At 43.5% G+C, this 13,398-nt stretch overlaps 1 protein-coding gene across 3 annotated transcripts in view; it reads left to right on the top strand.

The window, feature by feature from the left end:
* ANAPC1 (anaphase promoting complex subunit 1) overlaps positions 1 to 13,398 on the top strand; it is a 314,460-nt gene that overhangs the window by 274,000 nt on the left and 27,062 nt on the right. For all 3 annotated transcript variants that reach the window (XM_069769209.1, XM_069769210.1, XM_069769211.1), the window contains 3 exons: positions 374 to 491; positions 622 to 699; positions 1,836 to 1,903. In XM_069769209.1, coding sequence (XP_069625310.1) covers positions 374 to 491; positions 622 to 699; positions 1,836 to 1,903 — 264 coding nt within the window. The remainder of the gene's footprint in view (positions 1 to 373; positions 492 to 621; positions 700 to 1,835; positions 1,904 to 13,398) is intronic.

Below are 13,398 nucleotides of genomic sequence, written 5' to 3'. Positions count from 1 at the left end.
CCCAAATGCCCTATATGATTGTGGTAGAGCGGAGCTTTCCAGCACACGACCCGATCAGCCATGGTAGTGTTGTAGCAAAGGGTTTCTTCTTCTCTGGTGGGTTTGGAGCAAGAATGTCCCGTAGCAATGCTACTTTTTTTCCTGCAGCGACTGACGTTTTCCATAGACACACAGCAATAATGCACTGTTTCTATACTCTACTGGAATGTAAATATCCCTTATAAAGGTAGGTTTTGTAGTGTACCTGGGTCAGTAAATGTATCATAAGATTGTAGCACTTGCCTGTAATGTGATGTGCTCACAGCATTATTATTGGAACCTATTTTCTAATGACTTGATGTAGGTGAGCCCTAAAATCTCTGTGTACAACTAGGTATCACCTTCAAGCTTTACGTCATCTCTATGTGCTGGCTGCTGAGCCACGGCTCCTGGTGCCGGTGGATGTGGACACAAACATTCCCTGTTATGTCCTGCTGGAGGTAACATACAAGGTATGCTGTGTGCCCGTATTATTGGCTTTCTAAAAAATCTAAAGACAGAAGAGCGTTGCAACAAGTACAGCATCATCTGCATGGATTGAGATAATGACTTTGTTTCATTCAGTTGTTTTAAACATTGCAGGGGACTCAGTGGTATGAAGAAACCACAGAAGAGCTCATGGCACCCACCCTTCTTCCAGAGTTACATCTACTGAAACAAGTATGTAATACATATCGAAATCGAAAATGTATTCTCTTCTTAAAGGGGTCACTCTATGACTGCAGACTTTTTAGTCCTCACTGCGTGCTGTCAAAAATCTCCGGTGACAGTGGTGTGACCGCACACACTTGTTACCCCAAGTATGCAATATGCATACTTCTGGTCACATTCCAACTAGACATGCACGGCCTTACTCTATTCACTTGTATTGAGGTTGGACTGTGGCCAGGAGTTTACCTATCACATACTTGCAGGCTCTTGACAGCCCGCTCTCATCATTGTAGAATCCAGACAACACGCAACGTGTACGCTGTGAGGATTCAGAAGTCTGCAGTAACATAGAATGACTACAGACGTTCGTGCCAAACATGGACAACCCCTTTTAACCATTCTTGATAAAATGATATTCAACTGTACATAACATTTTCCCAGGATGTTTCTCATTGTTTCGAAATTTTGCTTTTTTAACTACTTGCATTCCTTGTGTATTTCACTCATTTATTTGAAGATCAAACTGGACCCTATTCTGCCCCAAGATGAAGAGGCAGTTATTATATTGACACTCTCTATTGGAACAATTGAAGTTTCAGTAACCAAAGATGGTACTCTAGGGGTCATGTGTCTTCAATAGTGGTCAACACTAGAACTATTTTGTTCTCAAGAGATCAAAGTTATAGCCTACCATTACAGATCTGACTTTTGATTAGGTACATATTTGTGATGATTTATTGATCGATGGGGATCTGACCACCGGGACCTGCATTGATTAGCATAGCTGGGTGCCCTGCACCATTTATTTTCAATGGAGCTTTCCAGTGCGGCACTTGGCTTTTTCTGACAACCCCATAGAGAATAAATTAACACTGCTGCTGTCAAGCGTGCCGCTTCATTCTAATGGGCCTGAAATTCCCTAATTCTCCCAGCAATTGGACCCCCACCAATCAATATTTGCCCCAGACAAGACCTTTTAATGCCTCTAGATGCTGTGTTGTTAGTTTTAAGAAAAAAACCAATTGCAATAACATCTTGGTATATAAAAGATCTATAGGAACATGTTGTTGCATAGAACTCTGCTAATGTGGAGTCCAGAAAAATAAAGGGCTGAATAATTTTCTTTCTATTTCTCTCCAAAACAGATAAAAGTTAAGGGCCCTCGATACTGGGAAATCATTATTGACTTGCGTAAAGGAACTCAACAATTGCAGTAAGTTGAATGAGATTTAAAAATGAATCATTTCGTTATTGAGAACTCACTAAACACAGTGTATCACCAAGCAAAAACAGGGTGATTCTGATTAATCCTTTAGTTACTGAGCCAGTTTTAACCTTAGTGACTGGGCCAATTTTTTAAAATCTGACCACATTCTAGAAGTTTATTAACCTTCTAGGTGCTTCACAGCAACTAAAGCAATGTGGAAGGAAAAAAATGAACATTTTACTTTTTTCACAAAAATTTTACTTTAGCCCCAATTTTTTTTATTTCACCAGAGTAAGGGTAAGTTCTCACTAGGTGTTTTTTTTTCAATTTTTTTTTTTCTGCAGCAAAACCTGATCTCTTGGAGGAAAGAAACTGCAGAAAAAAGCATGTTTTCCTTGTTGTTGTTTTTTTGCTGCAGTTTTGGCATGATAGATTTGTCTCTTGTGCAGACTGATAAAGTTTAGTGTCGAAACACTGAATGTCCTATTCTATAGAATCAGGTTTCGGTACAAAAAAAAGCAGCAAAACCTGTTACCTGCATTTTTGGTGCATTTTTCAGCGTTTTTTTTACCACCCATTCATTTCAATGGGTGAAAAACGCTGAAAGAAGTAACATGCTCCATTGTGCAAAAAAATCCTGATCACAAAAAATCTCATAGACTTTGCTGGTACTGTAAAACGCATCTGAAAATTTGCATTAAAAAAAAGCTGCAAAAGCTCCTAGTGTGAGCTTAGCCTAACAGGAGAAAATGGACACCAAAATTTATTGTACAATTTCTCCTGAGTATGTTGGTGTATATGTTGGGAAAAACTACTGTTTGGGCGCACGGAAGGGAAGAAGCACCGTTTGACTCCCTTGTTCATGATCGCCATTTTAAAACAGCGATGAGGGAATGGGACCCCTTAACTACCGCCATTTTAATGCGTATCTGTGGTCGTTAAGGGGTTAAAGACGTGATCGAGAGGATGTGACATATATTACGTTACAAATTGTGTGGTGCTTTTTCTCCTATTGCTTTTTGTGAAAATTACAATACATAGATACCAGGCTTGGTGTGTTCTCCTCCTTGGCTGTGCACCCTTATTAATCCATCTTTCCCAAATAGGTTTCATTAATCGTTAAGCCTGGTTTCCTATCTCTTCCCTATATTATTTACAACCAGTCTAGGCACATGGAAAGGTTAGTCATTAGACACATCCATATTGAGGTCATATTGTCGTGGTTGAATGGCTATTTGTTAAAAAAAATTTTTTTAACTACGGTAAATGCCTCATGTTTTTTACATTTACAGCATTAGTGTCGTTCATGTATTCATTAATCACAGCCTTCTCATGAATTATTTATTTATATAGCACCATTGATTCCATGGTGCTGTACATAAGGGGTTACATACAAATTACAGATATCACTTACAGTACGCAAACTAACAATTACAGACTGATACAGAGGGGCGAGGACCCTGCCCTTGCGGGCTTACATTCTACAGGATGATGGGGAAGGAGACAATAGGTCGAGAGTTGCAGGAGCTCCGGTGTTGGTGAGGTGGTAGCTTCTGTAGTGATGGAGGCAGCGCAGGCTGTAGGCTTTCCTGAAGAGGTGGGTTTCGAGGTTCCATCTGAAAGATCCGAATGTGGTTGATGGTCGGACGTGTTGGGGCATAGAATTCCAGAGGATGGGGGATATTCGGGAGAAGTCTTAGAGGCGGTTGGGTAAGAAGCGAATAAGTGTGGAGAGAAGGAGGTCTTGGGAGGACGAGAGATTACGTGAGGGAAGATATCAGGAGATCAGTTCACAGATATATGGAGGAGATAGGTTATGGATGGCATTGTAGGTTAGTATTAGTGATTTGAACTGGATGCGCTGACAGAATGGGAGCCGGTGAAGAGATTTGCAGAGGGGAGAAGCAGAGGAGGAGAGAGATTAATTAGTCGGGCAGCAGAGTTAAGGATGGACTGGAGAGGTGCAAGGGTGTTAGCAGGGAAGTGTATGCAAACATGTTCTCTTGTTTTTTTTCATCCTGGATCAAGACCTTGTCTTACCGTATTTTTTTTGACTGAGCCACACTTTTTTTCCCCAAAATTTTTTGGGGAAAATGGGGGTGCGTCCTATAGTTGGAATATACTTAGAAATATTGTGGCGGCGATACCGTTCCGACACTGCAGCCTCCCTTCCCAGGCTGGTGCGGCTCTCTGTTGCGGTGGTGGCCAGTTGGGCGGCGGTGATGGTGCTCTGTGGGACAGGTGTGGCGGAGCTCTGTTGCCGAGATCTGAATCTGCAAGTATAGAAAGGTAGGAGACTGTTATGACCTGGTGGTCAGGACAATAATGGACCTGGTGGTTAAAAGCACACGGAATGACCTGATAGTTACTGATAATAAAGGACGAGCTCTGGGACGTGGGAACTCTGCTGACCGCAATCCCTAATCCTATCAAACACACTAGAAATAGCCGTGGATTGCGCCTAACGCTCCCTATGCAACTCGGCACAGCCTAAGAAACTAGCTAGCCCTGAAGATAGAAAAATAAAGCCTACCTTGCCTCAGAGAAATTCCCCAAAGGAAAAGGCAGCCCCCCACATATAATGACTGTGAGTAAAGATGAAAATACAAACACAGAGATGAAATAGATTTAGCAAAGTGAGGCCCGACTTACTGAGCAGACCGAGGATAGGAAAGGTTACTTTGCGGTCAGCACAAAAACCTACAAAAAGACAACGCAGAGGGCGCAAAAAAGACCCTCCGCACCGACTCACGGTGCGGAGGCGCTCCCTCTGCGTCCCAGAGCTTCCAGCAAGCAGGACAACAAATAAAATAGCAAGCTGGACAGAAAAATAGCAAACCAAAGAAATACAAGCTGGAACTTAACTTCTGCTGGGAAGACAGGACACCAGAACGATCCAGGAGTGAACTAGACCAATACTGGAACATTGACAGGTGGCATGGAGCAAAGATCTAAGTGGAGTTAAATAGAGCAGCCAGCTAACGAATTAACCTCGTCACCTGTGGAAGGAAACTCGGAAACACCCACCAGAGGAAGTCCATGGACAGAACCAGCCGAAGTACCATTCATGACCACAGGAGGGAGCCCGACAACAGAATTCACAACAGTACCCCCCCCTTGAGGAGGGGTCACCGAACCCTCACCAGAGCCCCCAGGCCGACCACGATGAGCCAAATGAAAGGCACGAACCAGATCGGCAGCATGAACATCAGAGGCAAAAACCCAGGAATTATCTTCCTGACCATAACCCTTCCACTTGACCAGGTACTGGAGTTTCCGTCTCGAAACACGAGAATCCAAAATCTTCTCCACCACATACTCCAACTCCCCCTCAACCAACACCGGGGCAGGAGGATCAACGGATGGAACCACAGGCGCCACGTATCTCCGCAATAACGACCTATGGAACACATTATGGATGGCAAAAGAAGCAGGAAGGGCCAAACGAAATGACACAGGATTGATAACCTCAGAAATCTTATACGGACCAATGAAACGAGGCTTAAACTTAGGAGAGGAAACCTTCATAGGAACATAACGAGACGACAACCAAACCAAATCCCCAACACGAAGTCGGGGACCCACACAGTGCCGGCGGTTAGCGAAACGTTGAGCCTTCTCCTGGGACAATGTCAAATTGTCCACCACATGAGTCCAAATCTGCTGCAACCTATCCACCACAGTATCTACACCAGGACAGTCCGAAGACTCAACCTGCCCTGAAGAGAAACGAGGATGGAAACCAGAATTGCAGAAAAACGGCGAAACCAAAGTAGCCGAGCTGGCCCGATTATTAAGGGCGAACTCAGCCAACGGCAAAAAGGACACCCAATCATCCTGATCAGCAGAAACAAAGCATCTCAGATATGTTTCCAAAGATTGATTAGTTCGTTCGGTCTGGCCATTTGTCTGAGGATGGAAAGCCGAGGAAAAAGACAAATCAATGCCCATCCTAGCACAAAAGGATCGCCAAAACCTCGAAACAAACTGGGAACCTCTGTCAGAAACGATGTTCTCCGGGATACCATGTAAACGAACCACATGCTGGAAAAATAATGGCACCAAATCAGAGGAGGAAGGCAATTTAGACAAAGGTACCAAATGGACCATCTTAGAAAAGCGATCACAAACCACCCAAATGACCGACATCTTTTGAGAGACAGGGAGATCCGAAATAAAATCCATAGAACTATGCGTCCAGGGCCTCTTCGGGACCGGCAAGGGCAAAAGCAATCCACTGGCACGAGAACAGCAGGGCTTAGCCCGAGCACAAGTCCCACAGGACTGCACAAAAGAACGCACATCCCGTGACAAAGACGGCCACCAGAAGGATCTAGCCACCAAATCTCTGGTAACAAAGATTCCAGGATGCCCAGCCAACACTGAACAATGAATCTCAGAGATAACTCTACTAGTCCATCTATCAGGGACAAACAGTTTCTCCGCTGGGCAACGGTCATGTCTATCAGCCTGAAATTTTTGCAGCACCCGCCGCAAATCAGGGGAGATGGCAGACAAAATTACCCCCTCTTTGAGAATACCTGCCGCCTCAGGAACACCCGGAGAGTCAGACACAAAACTCCTTGACAGGGCATCAGCCTTCACATTCTTAGAGCCCGGAAGGTACGAAACCACAAAATCAAAACGGGAGAAAAATAATGACCATCGAGCCTGTCTCGGATTCAACCGTTTGGCAGACTCAAGATAAGTCAAATTCTTGTGATCTGTCAAGACCACCACGCGATGCTTGGCTCCTTCCAGCCAATGACGCCACTCCTCGAATGCCCACTTCATGGCCAACAACTCACGATTACCAACATCATAGTTACGCTCAGCAGGCGAAAACTTTCTAGAAAAGAAAGCACATGGCTTCATCACCGAGCCATCAGAACTTCTTTGCGACAAAACAGCCCCTGCTCCAATCTCAGAAGCATCAACCTCAACCTGAAACGGAAGCGAAACATCTGGCTGGCACAACACAGGGGCAGAAGAAAAACGACGCTTCAACTCCTGAAAAGCCTCTACAGCTGCAGAAGACCAATTGACCACATCAGCACCCTTCTTGGTCAAATCAGTCACCGGTTTAGCAACAGTAGAAAAATTAGCGATGAAGCGCCGATAAAAATTAGCAAAGCCCAGGAACTTTTGCAGGCTCTTCACAGATGTCGGCTGAGTCCAATCGTAAATGGCCTGGACTTTAACAGGGTCCATCTCGATAGTAGAAGGGGAAAAAATGAACCCCAAAAATGAAACCTTCTGAACTCCAAAGAGACACTTTGACCCCTTCACAAACAAGGAATTTGCACGAAGGACCTGGAACACCATTCTGACCTGCTTCACATGAGACTCCCAATCATCCGAAAAGACCAAAATATCATCCAAATACACAATCAGGAATTTATCCAGGTACTCTCGGAAGATGTCATGCATAAAGGACTGAAATACTGATGGAGCATTTGAAAGCCCGAATGGCATAACCAGGTACTCAAGATGGCCCTCGGGCGTATTAAATGCTGTTTTCCATTCATCGCCTTGTTTAATACGCACAAGATTATACGCCCCTCGAAGATCTATCTTGGTGAACCAACTAGCCCCTTTAATACGAGCAAACAAATCAGACAGCAACGGCAAAGGATACTGAAATTTGACTGTAATTTTATTAAGAAGGCGGTAATCAATACAAGGTCTCAAAGAACCATCCTTCTTGGCCACAAAAAAGAACCCTGCTCCCAACGGTGATGACGACGGGCGAATATGGCCTTTCTCCAAGGATTCCTTTATATAACTCCGCATAGCGGCGTGTTCTGGCACAGATAAATTGAACAATCGGCCCTTAGGAAACTTACTACCAGGAATCAAATTAATTGCACAATCACAATCCCTATGAGGAGGTAGGGCACTGGCTTTGGGCTCATCAAATACATCCCGATAATCCGACAAAAACTCTGGAACTTCAGAAGGAGTTGAAGACGAAATAGACAAAAATGGAACATCACCATGTACCCCCTGGCAACCCCAGCTGGACACAGACATAGATTTCCAGTCCAATACTGGATTATGAACCTGTAGCCATGGCAACCCCAAAACGACCACATCATGCAGATTATGCAACACCAGAAAGCGGATATCCACCTGATGTGCAGGAGCCATGCACATGGTCAATTGGGTCCAGTACTGAGGCTTATTCTTGGCCAAAGGCGTAGCATCAATTCCTCTCAATGGAATAGGATACTGCAAGGGCTCCAAGAAAAAACCACAGCGCCTAGCATACTCCAAGTCCATCAAATTCAGGGCAGCGCCTGAATCCACAAATGCCATAACAGAATAGGATGACAAAGAGCAAATCATAGTAACAGACAATAGAAATTTAGACTGTACCGTACCAATGGTGGCAGACCTAGCGAACCGCTTAGTGCGCTTAGGACAATCGGAGATAGCATGAGTGGAATCACCACAGTAAAAACATAGCCCATTCCGACGTCTGTGTTCTTGCCGTTCAGCTCTGGTCAAAGTCCTATCACATTGCATAGGCTCAGGCCCATGCTCAGATAGTACCGCCAAATGGTGCACAGCTTTACGCTCACGCAAGCGTCGATCGATCTGAATGGCCAAGGACATAGACTCATTTAGACCAGCAGGCATGGGAAACCCCACCATGACATCCTTGTCAGAGCGGTGCTCTGCTTGCCGGCCGGCGCTCACAGTGCAGAGAAGCACAGCGCCGGGGGACAGACACCGGAATGTAAGTATGTAGTGTTTTTTTTTTTACGTTTACGCTGGTAACCACGGTTAAACATCGGGTTACGAAGCGTGGCCCTGCGCTTAGTAACCCGATGTTTACCCTGGTTACCAGTGAAGACATCGCTGAATCGGCGTCACACACGCCGATTCAGCGATGTCTGCGGGAGTCCAGTGACTAAATAAAGTTCTGGACTTTCTGCTCCGACCAACGATGGCACAGCAGGATCCAGATCGCTGCTGCCTGTCAAACTCAACGATATCGCTATCCAGGACGCTGCAACGTCACGGATCGCTAGCGATATCGTTCAGTGTGACGGTACCTTTAGTGAACTAATCCAATTATCAGCAAGCGAACACTATGAAAATCAGTAAAGTAGAAATATACACAAAATGATACCAACATAACATATCACACTATCACAGGTGCTGCTGTCAATAGTGACTACATCATATAAATTGTTAACAGACTATGGGGGCTTCCTTTTTAACCCTATCGGCATCCTGAGATCATGATCGGGTGGTCCTGATGTTTGCCATGGCAGTTCACGACTAAATAACGGTCTTAGTCTGCTGGCTACAGTAACCTGTTCAGAAGTTAGCGACATTTAGGTGGTAAACATACACTTTTTCATTCCTGTCATGTCACTTTGCATTAATTCCTGAAAAGCACCTAAAGGGTTAATAAACTACCCGACAGCAGTTTTCAATGTGTCATGGGGTGCTGGTTTTAAAATGGTATGACGTTTGGGGGGTTTCAAATACATAGGACCCCCAAAATTACTTCAAATCTGGATAGGTCCCTAAAAAAATAATTTTATATATTTCCTTGGGGAAAAAAATTGCTGCTACATTTTAAAAGTTCCTAAAATGCTAACAAAATCAGGCATGAGGCAAATGTTATTTATTAATGTATTGCTATGGTTTGACTATCGGGATTAACCCCTTAACGGCCGCCGATACGCCTTTTAACGGCGACAGTTAAGGGTACTTATGCCTCTGCGCCACTTTTTAACGGCGTAATTTCTCCGGGGTCTCTGCTACTGTTTGGGGTTGCTGAGACCTCAGAGAAAATGATTCTGGATTTTTACCAACCCCAGTGTTGCGATCACTGTTATTAACGGAATAACGGCGACCGCAAAAAAAAAAGGCTGATTTCCCATTTAATTTCTCTCCCCTCTGATGTGATCGCACATCAGAGGAGAGAGAAATGGGGTCCCCCGATACCCCTTGGTACCTCCGGTGTCCCTTCATATCTCCAGGAAGTCCCAATGCCGGCGGCGTCTTTCGAAAAGAAAATGGCGTGAACATGCGCAGTGCGCCCGCCGAGATCTGCTGACTCATTTTGATCACTGTGATAGAAAAAAAAATGTTACTAAAAACCTCCCTTTATCACCCACTTAGATAAAAATAATAAAATATATTTCCATTTCTCCATTAAGGTTGGGGTTGGGCTAAAGTTAGGGTTGGGCTAGGGTTAGGGTTATGGTTGGGATTACGGTTGAGGGTGTGTTAGGGTTAGGGTTGTAGTTAGGGTTGGGATTAGGGTTAGGGGTGTGTTGGGGTTAGAATTGGGGAGGGGTGGGGTTCCACTGTTTAGGTACATCAGGGGGTCTCCAAACGTGACATGGCGCCACCATTGATTCCAGCCAATTTTGCGTTCAAAAAGTCAAACGGTGCTCCCTCCCTTATGAGTCCTGTCATGCGCCCAAACAGTGGCTTTCCCCCACATACGGGGTATCGGCGTTCTCGGGAAAAATTGCACAAGAAATTTTGTGGTCCATTTTCTCTTGATACTCTTGTGAAAATTAAAAAAATTGGTTCCAAAGCAAATTTTTTGTGTAAAGTAAAATGTTCATTTTTTCCTTCCATATTGCTTTAGTTCTCGTGAAGTACCTAAAGGGTTAATAAACTTCTTGAATGTGGTTTTTGGCACCTTGTGGGGTGCAGTTTTTAGAATGGTGTTAACGTTTGGGTATTTTCTGTTATATTGACCCCCAAAGTCACTTCAAATGTGAATTGGTCCCTAAAAAGAATGGTTTTGTAAATTTTGTTGGAAAAATGAGAAATTGCTGGTCAACTCTTAACCCTTATAACGTCCTAACAAAAAAAAAAATTGTTCTGATGTAAAGTAGACATGTGGGAAATGTTATTTATTAACTATTTTGAGTGACCCCACGCTCTGATGTAAGGGTACAAAAATTTAAAACTTTGAAAATTCCAAATTTTCAAAATTTTTGCCAAAGTTCAGTTTTGTTTTTTTTTTTTCATAAATAAACACAAGTTATTTAGAAGAAATTGTACCACTAACATGAAGTACAATATGTCACGAAGAAACAGTCTCAGAATCACCGGGATCCGTTGAAGAGTTCCAGAGTTATAACCTCATAAAGTTACAGTGGTCAGAATTGTAAAAATTGGCTTGGTCATTAACCCCTTCATGACCTTGGGATTTTTTTTTTTTCGTTTTTCCGTGTTCGTTTTTCACTCCCCTCCTTCCCAGAGCCATAACATTTTTATTTTTCAGTCAATTCGGCCATGTGAGGGCTTATTTTTTGCGGGACGAGTTGTACTTTTGAACAACATCATTGGTTTTAGCATGTCGTGTACTAGAAAACGGGAAAAAAATTCCAAGTGCGGTGAAATTGCAAAAAAAGTGCAATCCCACACTTGTTTTTTGTTTGGCTTTTTTGCTAGGTTCACTAAATGCTAAAACTGACCTGCCATTATGATTCTCCAGATCAGTACGAGTTCATAGACACCTAACATGACTAGGTTATTTTTTATCTAAGTGGTGAAAAAAAATTCCAAACTTTGCTAAAAAAAAAATAAAAATTGCGCCATTTTCCGATACTCGTAGCGTCTCCATTTTTCGTGATCTGGGGTCGGTTGAGGGCTTATTTTTTGCGTGCCAAGCTGGCGTTTTTAATGATAACATTTTGGTGCAGATACGTTCTTTTGATCGCCCGTTATTGCATTTTAATGCAATGCCGCGGCGACCTAAAAAACGTAATTCTGGCGTTTCAAATTTTTTTCTCGCTACGCCGTTTAGCGATCAGGTTAATGCTTTTTTTAATTGATAGATCGGGCGATTCTGAACACGGCGATACCAAATATGTGTAGATTTGATTTTTTTGATTTATTTTGATTGGGGCGAAAGGGGGGTGATTTAAACTTTTATATTTTTTTTATTTTTTTCCACATTTTTTTTTACTTTTTTTTTTTACTTTTGCCATGCTTCAATAGCCTCCATGGGAGGCTAGAAGCAGGCACAACTCGATCGCCTCTGCTACATAGCAGCGATCTGCTGATCGCTGCTATGTAGCAGAAATGCAGGTGTGCTGTGAGCGCCGACCACAGGGTGGCGCTCACAGCCACCGGTGATCAGTAACCATAGAGGTCTCTAGGACCTCTATGGTTACCATCCTGACGCATCGCCGACCCCCGATCATGTGACGGGGTCGGCGATGACGTCATTTCCGGCCGCCCGGCCGGAAGCGGTAGTTAAATGCCGCTGTCTGCGTTTGACAGCGGCATTTAACTAGTTAATAGGTGCGGGCAGATCGCGATTCTGCCCGCGCCTATTACGGGCACATGTCAGCTGTTCAAAACAGCTGACATGTCCCGGCTTTGATGCGGGCTCACCGCGGAGCCCTGCAACAAAGCAGGGGATCTGACCTCGGACGTACTATCCCGTCCAAGGTCAGATAGGGGTTAAGTACCAAATTGGCTGTCACTAAGGGGTTAAAGAGATAATCATTCAACGTTTGAAAACTGCAATTTTTTAACATTTCTGTCAAATTTCTGATATTTTTTAAAAATAAACATATTAACCTAAATTTACCATTATCATAAGTACAATCTGTCATGAAAAAACAGTCTCCAAAACCAATTGGATATGAGGAAGCGTTCTAGAGTTATTGCATCATAAATTGATACTGGTCAGATTTACAAAATTTGGCCTTTTCACTAAGGGGTTAATTTTTGTTTGTTAAGCAGTAATCACCAACTTTCCTTTTGTTAATTTTTATTTGATTTCCTGTCCATCAGTTTTACCAGAAAAAACTTTTTCATGACTTTTATGTACCGTATATACTCGAGTATAAGCGGAGACCCCTAATTTTGCCACAAAAAACTGGGAAAACTTAATGACTCCTAGGGTGGAAAAAGCAGCAGCTACCGGTAAATGTCAAAAATAAAAATAGATACCAATAAAAGTAAAATTAATTGAGACATCAGTAGGTTAAGTGTTTTTGAATATCCATATTGAATCAGGAATGCCATATAATGCTCCATACAGTTTATGATGGGCCCCATAAGATGCTCCATATTAAAATATGCCTCATATGATGCCGCACAAATGCTAATTATGACCCCATAAGATGCTCTATACAGACATTTGCCCCATATAATGCTGCACATGGCCCCATAAGATGCTCCATACAGACATTTGCCCCATATAATGCTGCACATGGCCCCATAAGATGCTCCATAGAAATATTTGCCCCGTATAATGCTGCAAAAATGCTGATTATGGCCCCATAAGATGCTCCATAGACTATTATGCCCCATATGCTGTTGCTGCGATTAGAAAAAAAAAAATCACATACTCCCCTCTCTTCGCTCAGGCCCCCGGCACTTGCTATATTCACCTTTCCCCGTTCCACCGTCGGTGCCGCTGTGTCTTCCACGTCCTCTGCACTGACTGTTCAGGCAGAGGGCGGCGCGCACACTAATCGCATTATCGCGCCCTCTGACCTGAG

The sequence above is a fragment of the Ranitomeya imitator genome, chromosome 5 (assembly GCF_032444005.1).
Source record: "Ranitomeya imitator isolate aRanImi1 chromosome 5, aRanImi1.pri, whole genome shotgun sequence".
NCBI lineage: Eukaryota > Metazoa > Chordata > Amphibia > Anura > Dendrobatidae > Ranitomeya > Ranitomeya imitator.
Note: the sequence above shows the minus strand (reverse complement) of the source record. Positions and strands in the feature narration are given on the sequence as shown.